At 32.2% G+C, this 17,097-nt stretch overlaps 1 protein-coding gene across 3 annotated transcripts in view; it reads right to left on the reverse strand.

Moving 5' to 3' along the window:
* The window catches only part of LOC143222556 (uncharacterized), a 191,643-nt gene that overhangs the window by 16,498 nt on the left and 158,048 nt on the right, over window positions 1–17,097 (reverse strand). For all 3 annotated transcript variants that reach the window (XM_076449194.1, XM_076449195.1, XM_076449196.1), the window contains exons 4-5: window positions 15,951–16,086; window positions 10,471–10,604 (exon numbers count right to left, since the gene is read on the reverse strand). In XM_076449194.1, the coding sequence (XP_076305309.1) occupies window positions 10,471–10,604; window positions 15,951–16,086 (270 nt within the window). The remainder of the gene's footprint in view (window positions 1–10,470; window positions 10,605–15,950; window positions 16,087–17,097) is intronic.

Here is a 17,097-nt window from a genome sequence, read left to right on the forward strand (position 1 = left end):
AAAAGTACAAATATAAAACTGAAAAACCTATCATTCCATCGAAGTATAAAATCTACATTTGTAAACCTGTGGAATGGCTTACTTAAAAAATAAGTTCAATACATATTTGTACTGCTTCGTAGTTATTGGCAAATATTTTGCCATTTGTGTAGTATTTAGTGATAATATTGTTTTTTACTTTGATAATTCCCTGAAAAGTTTAAAGTCTAATTTAATGAAACATTATAATACATAAGTTTAATATTGATTAAGCCTATAGAAATGGCAAATGCGACACCTACAAAAACACCTACCTCGAAACAGTGGTAGCGAGATAACTACTTGTGAAAACCAAGGTATTGAGACTCAAATACTAACAATAACACCGTTCTTAACAGTCACACGTTTAGAATTACAAGTTTCTTTAGAAGAGTATTTGCTAGTGCTGCAAATTTACATTCGTCAACTTCACATTATGTGCGAAACGATACACTTACTCTAAATACAGAAATACAGTATCAAGTTTACTTCTCGACTACCTGTCAAATGCTGCCATGAACATCAGTGCAGTATGATTGTGCTTTAACAGTTGCAGATGTCGCTACATGAACTAATTACGGAGGCCAAATAATTCATTTGTGACTTTCAGTATAAGGACATTATGGGTGAGGGGGGGCATGAGATTTTAGAATTATTTGTGAAATTGTAAATGCAAATGTTATTACCGCTATTTAGGCTGCTACTTTTAATCTTTAGTGAACTAACTAAAGTAGACATTAAAGAAGATAATTCCAGTTTATAGATATTTAAGTTGATGAAATAACTGGAACTACGAGTACCTGTTGATAATTATACAATATTTGTGATTATTAAAATATTAAAAGTTAACTCAATAACAAGACAAAGAACTAGTCCTAGTCTCCACAAACAACAGAGAATTTTAAAAATAAAACTCGATGTATTCTGACAACTCAGACTGCATTTGAATGCAAATACAGTCTGAATTATTTAACTTTTATAAAGGTGTGTTTTCGTATAGCAAAGCCACATCGGGCTATCAACTAAGCCAACCGAAGGGAATCGAACCCCTAATTTTAGCGTTGTAAATCCGTAGACTTACCTTTGTACTGGTAGGGGGCCTTTTATAAAGAAATATGAGCCAAGATTATGACTCAGCATGAGAAGATGGGCTGAAACTCTACCCTGATACAAATTAAGCCCTTCTGCAGAGATAGCAATGTATTTTGTATCCTATACATTAAGATATATTTAATAGAACTTATTAATTTCGTTCCTGAAAGTTAGGGTTGGTATAAATACTTATATGTATACGTGTCGAAATTCAATTTAGATACGACCGTGAGCTATGCACTTTTAATACATAAATATATTTTATCTAAAAACAATAGCTCTTTTAAAATGTCATAAACAATTAAGTTAAAAAGGCTTGAGTAACGTTAAAACGCAAGAGTTCAATGATATATGTAATTTAAAAAGTACGAGTGACAACGATATTTTGTTATTTTTATAACATATTATTAACGTTTACGTTAGTGAAGGTGGTAATAAAACAATTTTCAAATTAAAATATAGACTTATTATATAATATGAAGTTTATACGAAAAACGTTCAAGTTACAAATCCTATGACACTCTTTACTGTAGTTAAGCGCAACAATCTACCGTGCCACAGGCGAGCATTATGAAAATGTAATTATTTTCTACTGAAAAATATCGGAAAGTGCTCTAACACTCTATTTAGATATGGCATGCATGCCCGTATGAAAACAATACAAAATTAATCTGAATTTTCTTATCATCAGGTTGTCAGAAGCTAGATATGGAGAGCTACCTGGCATATTCGATCTTTCTCTGGTGTATAGGTCGCTTTTCAGCTATTCAGAGCGCCCAAAGTAAAGAAAAAATCGAATAGCCAATACCGATATTTCTTATTTCCGTTCATTACCATATTTCTTCAACAGGCATGGCGCTTACCTACTACATGTAGTAAACATAATTTTATCATCATTTGATAGAGTGAAACTGTCTTCATATTATTACCAAGATTCGTGTCACAAAAATGTCCACAAAATGTCATAATTAGAATAAAACGTACAACCATCAAATAACTACATACGTCTTAATGGCTAAGTTCATATGCACTAAAAACATATCTTACATCTCTATTATATTTCTTGCGATTGAGATCACGAAGTTACAGCATTATGCAGGTACATAAGTCATTGCATGTGATTTAATCATGCAATCATTTAAACATTAAAATCTGAAACAACAACAATTTTTTAGATTTGCAACTAAATACCGTATGATCTGCCGATTTTTTGAATATTCAACATTTTACTTTAAACGTTGCGTGACCATGTCCATCAAGGAACCAGACTATGTCTGTATGTATCCTCTGCAAAACCTTTACTCTTTGACCTAGACTGAAGGGTTTGATGGCAATGACCAATAATAATAAATGAAGAATTTGCGTGAAACCTGTCACAGAATTTTACATATTATTATCCAAGCCCGAAATACGGCCACGTTAAGATATACTTTTTTAGATTATCTTATGACTAATTAAACTCAGTTGTGGAACCAGCAAAGTTTCTGGTTCCACAGAGGGTGACCATTAGGTTTTTCTGATAAAACTAGCTTACTGAGCGAGTCACCCAAAGTTCCAGTACAGATATATCTCGACTTCACTAGACCAGCACTCTGAGTTCGTGTGGCACGTAAAAGCCACATTTCTACCATCAATGTGGTAAAATACTTGAATTACATCAGAAAGATCTATAACTATGTTCATTTTCTCATGTATTTTCTATTTTTGTCGATATTGTGATAAACAGTACATATTTGCAACTATCGCTAGCCGGAAGCTTTCTTCTACAAGATCGAAAATAGCCTGCACATGACCCTAATCATACTTCATCTATGAGCTATATTTCCTTCTGTTTAAAATCGAACTCACACATTACTCTATTGTGTGCAAAAGCTTCAGTTACTTTTAAGCCAAGTACAATCAAGGAACTTCTATTGGTTGTTGCTTAGAGTAAATAGACTTTTGTTGTTGTTTTCAAAATTATTACATTTTCACATAAAAACGTCAAATACTTACAATATTTTTCATCAGAATTATCATTTAACCGAAATAGGAATGATAAACAAATAACAAAAATATAAATTATCTTTACAATATGAACTTCAATCATAGAAAAATAAATGTGTGGTTTTAAAAACAATACAATATATGCAGAGAAAATTAATTAACTATGTTTGATTGTTTTTAATTAACCAAGCTCAAAGCTACACAATGGGTTTTCTGGGTTCTGCCAACCTCAGGTATCTAATCCTTACTTTTAACGCTGTTAAGTCCGCAGGCATACCGTTGAGCGACTATGCGTATATATTTGTATGAACGCACTTTAATTTTCCATCCGATGGTATACTACTAGTTTTATTTTATCATGTAAAATATTATAACATTTTTTAAATCATGAAAAAGTAAAAATTTTCATATTTGTGCAAAATTGACGAATATCCACAGTCAAGGTCATTCATTGCACATATTCTATAACGTAATGTGAATTTTTTTATATGAGTGTGACGTTAAAGTTCAGTGATATCCAACACAAGAGCTAAAAGAATATCCGCAAAATGCGTATGCAGGAGTATTAAGCAAATATTGAATAGAACTGCACAATACAGGAAAAGAAACACGGTATAGTTTTGTTTGACACACAAACACGTCGCTCTGACAAAGATTACCACTTCCTATTAATTGGGTACTTGACATAATGATTGTCCTAGCTGCTATATCAGTAGTGACTGGAAAATGTAACACAAACACAGTATCCAATATCATCACTCAGACGTTGAAAAGGTAAGGTGTCCTAAAACCATTTCATTCCGCAGTTTATCAACCACATGACTATTCTAGTTGGTTCAACTGGACCGTTGGAATTGCGCTTCCCCATTTGACTCATTCTGAATAGCAACATAAACACTATCAGCTCTTTTCTGCTTCCCCTCCCCCAAGTAGCTCAATGGTAAGTCTGAAGATTTATAATACTAAATGAATTTCGATTTAGTATTGGTGGGCATAGTAAAAATAGTTCATTTTGTAGTACTGCGATTAACAACAAACAAATAGCGCTTTCCTCCTCATGTTCGGTTTCAGAATAATATAAGACAGTTGTTTCATCTCTATCCAACTGACTACCTCCTCTTCTGACTCTTGATCAACAAACTCGTCAGAGGTTCATTGTTTATGTACAAAGGCAAATGGCTAATGCGTATTACATGATTGTCTCCCTCAGCTACTATAACTTATACATTAATGGGGCAACTCATCATATCAATGACATATAACGACCTTTCCTAACTGTTTAGATGCCATACTATCAATTTAAATGGATCTTAAGCATAACACATATTTTCGGGAACGCTGTGAGACGTCCACTCCATATCAGTGGCTTTACATCACGTCTACAGGAAGTGAGAAATTTTGTACAAACATTAACATATTCAACAAAATATATGTGGATTTATGTTCAGTTATATAGTTTGCTATTATTCTCTGGATGGCGCTCATCATATAGTATCAATATCACCATTGAACGTCTTCGCTAAAATCCAGCAAGAAAAACCATTTGACTTACAGTCTTTATCTTAATCAAGATCGGGAAAATTTCATGCTTCAAAGTCATGGAAATTAGTAGTTGTAACACTGCTTTACTGTGCACAATTAACCTCTCTTCACTCATAACTGATATTACAAGCACCATAGGTTATGATGTACCGGGGCTATGTTCTTCAATCTGAGTTGGATACAAGGTGGTGCAAGGCAAGGTATGCCCACACTGAAATGGATCCTTCACTTATTCTTCAAGGAGATCCCAAGATATTATTAATTCCCCGCTAGAACAGCGGTAAGTCTACGGATTTACAACGGGAATCAGGGGCTTGATTCCCCTCGGTGGACTCAGTACATAGTCCGATGTGACTTTGCAATAAGAAAACACACACACACAGACATTACTCAAGGCTTCCATTCACCATTAAAATCTCGTGTTGTATGTCTAGTAATCTTTATAAATGAAACCGTTTTAATCCAATGTGATGTTCAGGATCCAAACATACAAGAAATAGACTAAGTCTCGCCATCTTACGAGACAGTACATCAGTGATTTTGTATTGGGGCTAAAGTGATAATGTATAAGTAAATCCAATAAATCATTCTACTTCAATGCTATTTTAGGGATTTTAAAGCTCATCAACCATTTCAGTAAACCATAGTCTACTCAAACAGTACATGTTTTATCATAAAAGTAGTGGCAAATGTATTTTATGATTATTATAACAACAAATGTTTTTTATTTGTTGTATGATACCTGTGTTCAGGAGAATTGAGTTTATGACTAAGGTATGCGATTACATTATCTAATCTGTCCGACAGCTGTTATAACACTGATACAATTCCTTTATCACTGGAATTGTTGTTTAAAGAAATTCACAATCGTGTGTTATATATATCAACATAGGTGCTTTCACTAAAACAAAACTGATGTTTCGTTTGTTTATAATTAATCACAAAACAATACAATGGGTTATCTGTGCTCTTCCCACCACAGTCATCGAAACCCAGTTTCTAGCAGTGAGACTCCAAAAACATGCTGTTGTGCCACTGGGAGAGCGCAAATATCTCACATTACTGATGTTTTAGTAGGATCCATGAAGATTTCTTTTCTACACATAATATTTCTAAAAAAAATCGATTTACCAATGTGTGTCTGGAAATGTACATTTTATCTAGGTTTTAATATCAAACCTACCCTTTGTATCCACTAGAATACCATTGTTTTCAAACAACAAGATGTCATTGATATAAATCAGGCACTTCTTCCATTTGGGTGTAAATAGTGAGTACATTAGACAGACTAATAGCAATCTCAGGTCAACGTTTATTATCTAGCTCGACTAGACAACAGTTCTAAAGTATTAGAATTATAGGTGTTCTAAAAATGTATCCAGACATTAATCTGTTCGTAGTAACGAAATTCATCAACATATGTAATCATATGAACCTTTCTGAAATGAATGCCAAACTTGATTATCCAGTGTAATTCTTATATACTGTACACTTTAAGATAAATGCAATAATTGCTACAACATTTTATTGTGATCAAAGTATCAAACACAAAAATAAGGAAAAAGAGTTTAACAAATTATCAGTTTATCCATTTCCTTGTCGTGTTGATTCTTTAGAGCTGATAAACTTAACTAGGTGTCAGTGTGTGAGATCAAATAAATGTCCACCTAATTTTGCAAACGTGACTCAATTTATTTCATTGTTTCCGATTCATTAAAGCCAATTTATTTAGATTGTTACCATAGCTTCTCACAATTAATGCCATACTGCTCATATCAAAGCTTCAATAACGAGGGTAAAGAATACTGCACAGGAGGTAAAGTAGTTTGTGACTACGTTTTCTAGGATAAACTAGTAAATAATATGGTCATCTTACATTTATACAACTAATGTTTGTTAAAAGCTCTTTACATGTATAAACAATGCACGAATTTTGCATGATTAGTAAATAAGGGATAACAAAATATAGTTTTTGTTTGTTCTATATATATGTAAAAACGGCTGGTTTGGGTTGAGAAAAAAGGATATAGAGAAGCGAACAACGTTACGACTTTCTTCGGTCATCATCAGGTTCACAAAGAAAGAAAGAGGTAACTGACCGATAGCTGACCACATGTTTAAAGGTGGTTGTGTAACTGAATGTAGGAATGTAGAGGGCGTATATATATTTTTCTCTACAAGTGGATTTTCTCGTCGTCACTGAGTTTTCTTCGTTCTATTGAATATCGCGCAAAGCTATCTGAGGGCTATCCATTCTAGCCATTCCTTACTTAGAAGTAATAAACAAGAGAGAAAGCAGCTAGTCAACACCATATAAGGCTAACTCTTCGGTCAACCAATTAAATGTCAGATTTATCGTTACACTTCAACGTCCTATGGCTGAACATATTCAATGAATGGAGCCGAATCCGCAACCTACAGGTAGTGAATCGAATACCTTAACTACCAGGCCTATAAGTTAGCATCAGTACATCAAAATAAAAATGGAAATACAAATAACAGATGGAAAACTATGCGCTCTAGAAATATATACACATATACAAGAGCAAAGTTATGGCTCATGTATTGTTTCGAAAGCACTCGTACAGTTCTGTCAAAATGATACATACAGGAGTCTGCTTTAGTACTTTATAACTTGTGTTTCTAACAGTTCTAGTCTGAGAAAAAGAAAATTTATATTACACAGCCTACACATGAATTTATCTAAAGTCGACTTCATCCTTTCAGCTTTAGAACTTAGCAACAACAATTTTAAATATTACACACATTCATCTACCATCAGTTGTTACTATCACCAATTAAATTTCTGATTTAAAAGGTTTTACAGCTAACTAATAAGTACATTGTAATTACTTAAACAGTAAAGGAATTAAAACTACATGGATATCAGGGAAGGATTATGGTCAAGAAAGATCCTGTCTTCATTTTTTTAAGAAAATGCCCAATAAATATCAATCGACAAAGTCTACTTATTTTTAAAGAGAGAGATGAAGATAAATAAATGAAAAAAGATAGAGAGATGTGTGTGACGCGAGCAGGACTAACTGTGGTATAGCGAGCAGAGATCTAAGTGGCTTGCTTCCGAATGATATCACTAAGTGCAGGCCTGCTCTGACTTAGCACATCTACATACAGTTTTTAATGCAAATATTCTAGGTCTAAGCGAGGCTAGACCTTGTCACACTAATCAAATGATAGACCTTGCACCAACCAACATCTCTTCACACCACACTTTTTCTTTTGCCCAGTATGCCGATTCTTATCATATGATCGGACAGTAACCCTAGAATATGACCAGATATAAGACTAGGCTAGATTGAAGACATCTATCTCTTTCGATTCTTTTTTTTTTTTTTTAAAGGCATCAAATTTTGTTCAAGAAGAGATTTCGACCATAGATGACGAGGTAAGTGACGGTATTTTAGAATATATATGTATAGTATCAAATGTTTGTAGTTCTCGAACAGAATTTACAAATTGCTATCGCGTAATAATCCATAATAATTTGTTAACTTACATTGGCCCACTTATCATCTATAAATAATTCGTTGACAACTAGATAAGCGTTGTTAACTGTAGTGTATAGAATATAAGGGCGAGCATGTCTGGCGAGACGGGGATGCAAACATGCTAAAAGGACGATAGTTAGTACAGAAAAAGCTTGTTGCATCAAAATTACGTACCTAGCCTAATCTTTTACTGAGAGTTACTACAGTTTAAAATATTTCAGGCCTCATCGGAGTCTGAGAAGTATCCAGTATACTCTCAAAAACTATTGTTTCTCTTCACTCCTCTAACAGAGTTTGGCAAATTTTGAAGCGGTAGGAAAATATTTAGGAAATTGACCAGAAATTTGCAAATTTATTATTCATAAAACCAAAAGCATACGAATCGACAATAATTAAAAAAAGCAGACAGAGTCAGAAAAAAAAATGGTACCAAGTTCTAGAGCGCATTCTCTAAGTCATAAAGTTTCTATCCTCCAGAGGCCTAGCATTAAGAGGATTTGGTTTAGTTTGTTTTGAATTTGGCGCAAAGCTACACGAGGGCTATCTGCGTTATCCATCCTTAATTTAGCAGTATAAGACTAAAAAGAAGGCAGCTAGTCATCACCACCCACCGCCAACTCTTAAGCTACTCTTTTACCAACAAATAGAGGGATTGACCGTACATTATAACCCCCCCCCCCACGGCTGAAAGGGCAGGCATGTTAGGTGTGACGGGGATTCGAACGTGCGATCCTCGGATTGCGAGACAGTGCCTTAATCACCTGGTCATGCCGGGCTCATTAAGAGGAAGCAATGAAGTAGTTGTTTCATGCATAATGTTTGTTACCTAGAAATATTAAAGGTATTGACTAAATATGATACATTTCTTGCTGAATACATTAAAGAAAAAGCGCAAATAAGGAAAATTGTAATTTTTCATAGTTAATCTTAGTTGTTTTTGACGAATTTATAAACCAAAGAAAACACGAATAAATTATTAACGCCATTATACGGGGAATCAAAACATCCAACTGTTACTCGGTGTTTGCTGATTCTACTGCAGACATATCCCACATGGGTCAATCGACAATAATCTTTAGGTGGTCTAGGTGATGGCCCAGTACAGACACATTTGTCACATATCACCATAATTTATACCTTGGCAGCTACTTATTGTAAACGTGTTGTTAAGTCAAACGCAATGTCGTCATCTTTTAAGTCGGAGTAATAGAAACTTTTAAACAGTAACTTGATTTGCTTCACACGTGCTGCTATTATGGTCATATACACTAAATAACTTACTGACGATGAAGGTTTCTTTTTTAAAAAATTATTATCTATTGCTTATAAAATGAAGTTATGGTTATTGTTTTGTAGTATTACAACTAACTGATAATTATGTTGTTCGTAACAAAAGTTACTCTCTTAATAACTAGAAAAGAACATTTCTAAAGTCACGTGTATGAACGTTGATATAGTTCATAAGCTATTTTTATGTTTGTGTTATCATTACACCAGCAATAGCGTAAGACAACCAGAAATCACAACAGAGAATTTTCACATCTGCATAAACATGACGTGAAGGTCTTGTAGTATTACTATGTAACACATAAACAAAAACGTAAAAAAATTAAGGATAATTGTCACGTTTCACGCCGATGAGTGACAGACGTTGTTGCATAAACTATTTATCTATTTAAAATTCTATATGTATATGTGTATGCTACATGAAAATTTACTATTCTTTTTACAAACCCAATTTAATGTAAAAACAACAACACATTTTTTCATGTTTTATTTGAAAACATTTCAGATACCCTGGTGTTGACCGGACAAAATAACCAGATTTTAAATACTTTATGGCCCCCAGTGGCTCAGCGGCATGTCTGCGAATTTACAACGGTAAAAACCGGATGGGCAAAGCACAGATAGCTCACTGTGGAGCTCTGTATTTAATTCAACAACAAAAACAATACTTTATGAAACAAAATCATAATAAACAATAGGCCTCCACAATAACAAATAAAGATATTTAGATAAAAAATATACACAATATTACACAAAAAAATTAAATATTGGTGTTTCACATTAAAATATTTTTATATAGTGATATAAATCCTGTCTATTACATATGCGTTCCATATGTGAATTATACGTACAGAAGATAATTTTTCCATACATCTGACCTGATACAGATTTTGTAAATGATACATTAAGAAAAGTAAAAGGTATTTCACCCTCACACAAGTAATATCAAATATTGTAATGTCAGCTAAGTTCCATACAATGTTATGGTTTTACATAACTTCAAGTTTGTGATGTTTTCATTCGTAAGAATTCTTACCGGTTCGTCATTTATGTACCAGTTGAGTGTAGCTGCTGGCTTTGATTTAGCTGAGGTACAATTCACTGTTATGCTATCTCCTACCCGGTACTTTAAGTGTCTTCCTGTAATTTTTGGGCCCTCTGTCGGTAGCACTAGTAGTTGATAAAATGCAATATAAAAACAGATTGATAAAAATATAAATACCTTACCATATAATTTAGAATATTCTGTACCTTTAATTCTTTGTACAAAAATAAATTTCTTTTGCACAAAGTTAATTATCATTGTTACAAAAACTAGAATTTTAGAATTTAATTCCTGAAATAGTCATATTACAGCTAAACCATTATACGCTTGGCACGAACAAAACACGCAGAAACTAACACTAGCTTTTTCTTAGAATTTATTGGCATCGCTCTGATGTTTACCGTAGCTGAGAACCAAAAACTTGCTTAAGACAAATTAATATCTAATTCTGGTTCATAATCTCAAAGTCAATTGAATCTTCACAGTATTTAAATATAATTAATTTTGTATTAAATAGAATACATATTTAATATTTTTCAGATGCGATGAGCAATAATTAACTAATCTGTTTGTTCAGAATACTACGCAATTTTTGCTAATTAAGAAATTAGCATCTTTTGAGTGGCTAAGAAGTAATATTGAAAATTATGATAGGTTATTTTCTTAGCCCTTGAGAAGACGTTAGAAGTCAATTCAACGCTTCATATTAACACCAAAAGTTTGCTGAATTTCGCACAAAGCTACTCTAGAGATATCTGCATTTGCTGTCCATAATTTGATGTGAGAGACATCTGGTCAAAAATTACTTACCAACGAAAAGTTGTACTGACTGTTACATTTAACACCTTCCACGGCTGAAAGTATAAGCATTTTTAGTGATAGGATTTGAGACCATAATCCGCAGACTGTGAAGTAGAGCGCCATAACTATTTACCAGACACAAGCAAGTGAGCAAAAAACAGAGTGCTAGGAGCACGCGCTCATATTAAACTCTTTAAAAATTACAATTTTAAATCTAAACCTGAGTCACAGCCTCAACAATCAGAAAGTAACTTAGAACACGTTACGAATTATCCTAACATATCTCACACACTATATCACATGCCATTTTAATCAAATTAGCCTTATTTCATATAATAAATGTTAAGATGAGATTAAATCAATCATATTTCTGATATACAGAGTTTTCTGACATTTTTTATCGAATACCAAATTAAAACATTATATAACTTTTCGAAGAATTAAAGAATTGAACAGTGTTAAATGGAACTGAAAATTAAACAGTATAAACAATTTCATAGTTACGTTTCTATTTGCTATTTAAAGCAAAGCTGTATTGTGTTCACGACAGGGATGAAACTCAGAATTTACCTTTAAAAATCCATTAAACCACTATAACACAAACAATATTTTTTTTAAGTTAATGTAGCCCGGCACGGCCAGGCGGTTAAGACACTCGAGTCGTAATCTGAGGTTCGCGAGTTTGAATCCCCGTCACACCAAACATGCTCGCCCTTTTATCTGTGGGGACGTTATAATGTACGGCCAATCCACTATTTGTTGGTGAAAGAGTAGCGCAAATAGTACTAGAGTCGCTGTGCGCGAAGTTCAAAAAACTAACTTTAAGTTAATGCACATCACACCAAATTACAATTAGACAATTTTTTTTCTCCGGAACGTTTCTGCAAAGCAATAAAACTGGTTGTTTCGGTCACTTACTGTTAATTATGACTAAACCATTGTACGCTATAAACCTTAGTCTAGTTAATAAGACTTTATTAATTTGTGAGGCATTGCACCAACTGGTATGCTGTGACATTTAGTTTTATATTTTTACAAAAAAGTGTGATAAGGCATACAATGTTGAAAACGAAAAAAATCGTGTAAAAGGAATTTTTAATTTGATTTTCTCATCTTAAACTTGAAAATCCTCCAAGTTTTCGAGTGAACACTTGAAAAATAGAGAATGATGAAGATATTACTTTATCAATAATTACGCTAAATTCGCACTATTCAAATAACTTTTAATTCCTGGTTTTTTATATGTCTATATAATTATAAGTCAGGTAATTTATATGATCAGTGTTAATCTTCATAAGAGAAATCAGTAAAAAGTTTAATAAGAATTAATTTATATAATTGTAATTATATTACTGTTTTTGTTATTTTATCGTATTTTTAATTTGCGAAAATAGATTGAGGTACTCAGAGATGTACAAATGGTGTAGCTAGTTCATGTTACACAAACGTCTAGGTTGTTACCCCCAACAGAATATTTAAGTCGTAGTTTGAAAGATAGTATGAACCTCAGTTTCAAGCACTGGATCAGAAACGCGGTGATGGCTAATGGTAAGTATTGAACTATAGCCAACATTGCGTATCCTGCATATATAATAGCTATCCTTGAAGCTGACGATAAGGAGGAAAAGAATCGATGGAGAAATTGAGGCAGAAATATTGTAGCTATTATTTATTTAGAAAACATTTAGTTTCAGATAAATTGTGCAACAGCTACGGTATACCTGAGTTTAGGGTCGTTATAGTGGAAGACATGAAAAGTGGGGGGGCAGTATATTAATATAATCAATTTATAATGCTTAATAAATACGTCCTTTTATATATAATATGCAGAATGTAGCTCTTGGAAGAAATCTGGTTGGTTGCTGCGAAACCGTGAATGGCCTTACAATGACCAAAGGAAAAGGCATGAAATATTACATAACACAATATTATTATGTAAACAGTTGTGTATATTAATATTGATGAACCCCCAAAGGCAAAACGTTGGTTTAAAAATTATTTTTGACATATATATATATATATTCATAGTTGGAGTGTAAAGTTCGTTTTATCAAAATATGAAAACCCCACTGTACACGCTACAAGTTTTGAAACATAATACAAATTTTCTTGCTTCTATATGTCCATTTCAATTTTTTTTGTTTCATTATTCAAATTCCTATCGATTATGTGTCAAATATAATGTAATGCTTATGTAGTTTTTCCTTACAATTTATTGTATGCACTGTATATTGTATGTCCTGATAGAGTTAATTTGCTTAAACATTTATTCTATTGGTTTATTTTTATTTCAGATTCAGGAAGAGTTATGGCAAAAACAAAGAAAAACTTAGTTTCAGAAATATTTGCAGATTATGGCTATAAAGTAGACTTCTTGTTTAACACGATCGGAAATACCTCTCCTCACATAGCTCAATATTTCACACGTTAAATTAAACCTCAAGATTCTATTATATAAAAAGAACACCTTCAAAATTCGTTGCCTATGAAAAGAGACAGATTCTCATTTGAATATTTCCTGAAGAATTGAAATTTGAAATGATGATTAGTGTGAGGTTGTAATTAGGAACTTCTATATTATATAAAAAAACAAACGTTTGTATTTAAATAGTTTTCATTGTAATTGTGTTAAACGCTTCTGATTTATCAATGTTGTTTTTATAATAAAATCTGTTTAAAAATTATGTCTCTCTATAAATGCTTTATTATCTAATATATGAAGCTAGATGTTTGTGTCTTTTTGTTCGTACCTTTCAGTCTTCTGTTCGTTACAAGTGTCCACATTTCTTGATCAATCAATATCAAACTTGACATTGTGATACAGGACGACATAAGTAAGATCATAAAGATGGTTGAGGTGAGCCCTCATATCTAATTCATATTTAATTTTGGAAAACTACCAAATCAGCAAAACTTGACACAATGATACAGGGTGTCATAATAGGGGTTGGATTCCTCCATCTAATTTCATATTGACAGAATTCTTGTAAACAGTATACATTTCTTTTCAATATTGGCAATTTCATGTATTTTTTTTACTTTGTTGTATATTATTTGGAGAGAAAGATAGAAGCACATTTTTCTATCCTCTGTTAGAAATGAGTTTTTATTTCACTCGTTTAACTTAGGGGTACTCCAGCTAGTTTTTTATAAGATTGAAAAGACATATTTTTATGTCAAATGGATTGCATTTTTATAAGTAGTGTAACACTGTGATGTCTTGGCTAAGATTCTGATTTCTTATTGCTAATTAAAACTATAATAAAAATGTATTCATTTTTGAGTTATTGATTTTACTGCAGATACTAGCGTCAAGCTTTATATGTTACGTCATGACTTATTTATATTATTTAATTTTTAAACTTTAAAATTATTAATACACATTTCTCTTTTCTTTGAATTTCCATTTCAGGAAACGTGTTCTTGCTCAACAGAGATGCAATGTTTTTAAATTCAGGGATTAGACATGATGTTTTATGAAACAATAAGATAAACAAAGAAAATATAGCAACTGATAACTAACTACTTTTATTCTACTTGTTAATCTGTATCCAGAGAACTTAGTATCATGTCCATGGTACTAAGCAATCAGTTTATCTGAAAAAAAGTTAAAGTTGATTTTTATTAGTCGTAAATTTTCAAAAACAGACATTAAAAGTTTGTTTTCATTTCCTACTTTACAGTTTATATGCTTGCATTTCTGCACCTGGAATTATCCCTAGATTTAAGACTGACGCATTGATATAAATAAAACAAAATATATTTTGGACTTAAAAAAAAATACTATAAGTGAAGAAAATTTCAAGTCGTATATTCATAACATAAGGCGTATGAATAATAATAATTTTAAATTATTTCAAACTGAAAATGTTACATTTAGGCTTATAAACTGATAAAAAGTTAAGATGGATTGATTTGAAATTCTCGCAAAGATACACGAAGGTTATCTGCACTAACCTTCCCTAATTTAGCAGTGTAAGACTAGAGGAAAGGCCGCTAGTCATCATCACCCACCGCCAACTCTTGGACTACTCTTTAACCTACGAATAATGGGATTGGACGTCCTATTATAATTTCCCACAGCTGAAAGGGTGAACCTGCAATTCTGTCCAAGAATAAATTCTTGTACTTTTATATACAGCAGCGGAGCTTCTTCTCTGAACTCTTTTATGGTTTGCTTTCTGCAACTGATATCGTGTCATGACCCACATCTGATGCCAAAAGCAGTTTTTACCTTAGCTTGCAAGTAAACTGCAGAACCTGACGCTTTTGAAATGTGTCCTTCAATCTTGAAAGAAAATATGCTTGTTGACCATGTAGTTCCTGACGGTTGCTTCATAGCTATTTATTACAACAACTCCACGACCTTATACAAAGGTTAGTAAAAACTATTGAAAATTAATTTATCTTTTGAAGTTTTTTTCAGCTTTTTGATTGTTGAGAACCATTGAATTCTTCGTATAACAAAGAAAATGTTTCATAAAATGTTTTTTTTAGAAAACTACAATTTCCAATATAAAAAAAAACTTCGAATCTCTTGTTCCTTATAATAAGTTTATACTTTTAATTTCAGTTTGTTGTGTCTATGGCAGTACGCTTTTTATTACCTAAATTTCCACATTATCTAGCTGTTAACTATGAAGAGATAACAGTATGGAAAAACAACGTACCGTATACCTTCATCTCCTTCTTGGCTGATACAGTGTCAAATACAGGCGCTTCAGTCGACACTTCGCACTTATAAATTCCAGCAGTTTCCAAGGCAACGTTCCGAATGTACACTGATTGTTCTTTAGATTTAGATAGCTGTGGATTAATAAGAAAGTTAAAGGGAATTTGAATCATATGCGGATTATAGACTTTTAATAATAAAGTAAATATAAAATTATACAGACATGTTTTTCACTTTTTTGTATTTCATTTTTCAAAGGAGTGATTTTTTATATGTTGCTATATGTTTTAATTAGTTTGGTTGCGCGAAAATGTATTATGTAGGTCTTTATATATATATATATATAATTACATTCTATTAGGCCTAGCGTCGTAGTTTTCTGTAAAAGTTTCTTGTGCTAATGAAATCATTTCTGCTCATCAAATACTTATTTTTGCTCTCTCATCAAATTTGAAATAAGAAACTTATAACACCAATTCATGGACGTATCACCAAGTACGTAATTTTCTCTCAATACAACACACACTTCACGAGTTAGTGTCATATCTAGCGTTCCCCTTTTTTTCAAAACTTGTTTCAAATAGTGTACATATCAAAAAATGTACTAAAATGATGCAACACAAACAACATATCTCGATATTAAACTCAGTATTTTTATTATATACATAAACTTTATAAAAACACACAGATTACTGTATGACTTCCAAAATTTAATTTTCCTCTTCAGCTGAAACTTTACTTAATCCAGGCTAATTAGTATTCTAATAAAAAATGTTATATGTTTTAATAATAACGTTTCAAAACTTCATTAACACGTGTTCTCAGTTTCTACCAATGTTTTGGCTAGTTTTTAGCACTAAATCAAATATTAAAGGAACATTCCTATTCTACACCTCTCCCATAGATACTTCATATTACTTGGCGTGACTTGATAATTTTGACAATTCCAGAAAGTAGGACATTCATAAGATTATTTTAAACAACACTAGAAATGTTTATGATTATTTCAATTTTACGGTATATATAAAAAAATTAAATTTTGCAGTTAATGTTAACAACGTTTTTGTACGGCATTAAAAAATAAAACAAATTTGACAATCATTAAACAAATAACAATGTTAATAATTAGTGAGGAACATATTAAA

Source organism: Tachypleus tridentatus, chromosome 8 (assembly GCF_004210375.1).
Source record: "Tachypleus tridentatus isolate NWPU-2018 chromosome 8, ASM421037v1, whole genome shotgun sequence".
Taxonomy (NCBI): Eukaryota; Metazoa; Arthropoda; class Merostomata; order Xiphosura; family Limulidae; genus Tachypleus; species Tachypleus tridentatus.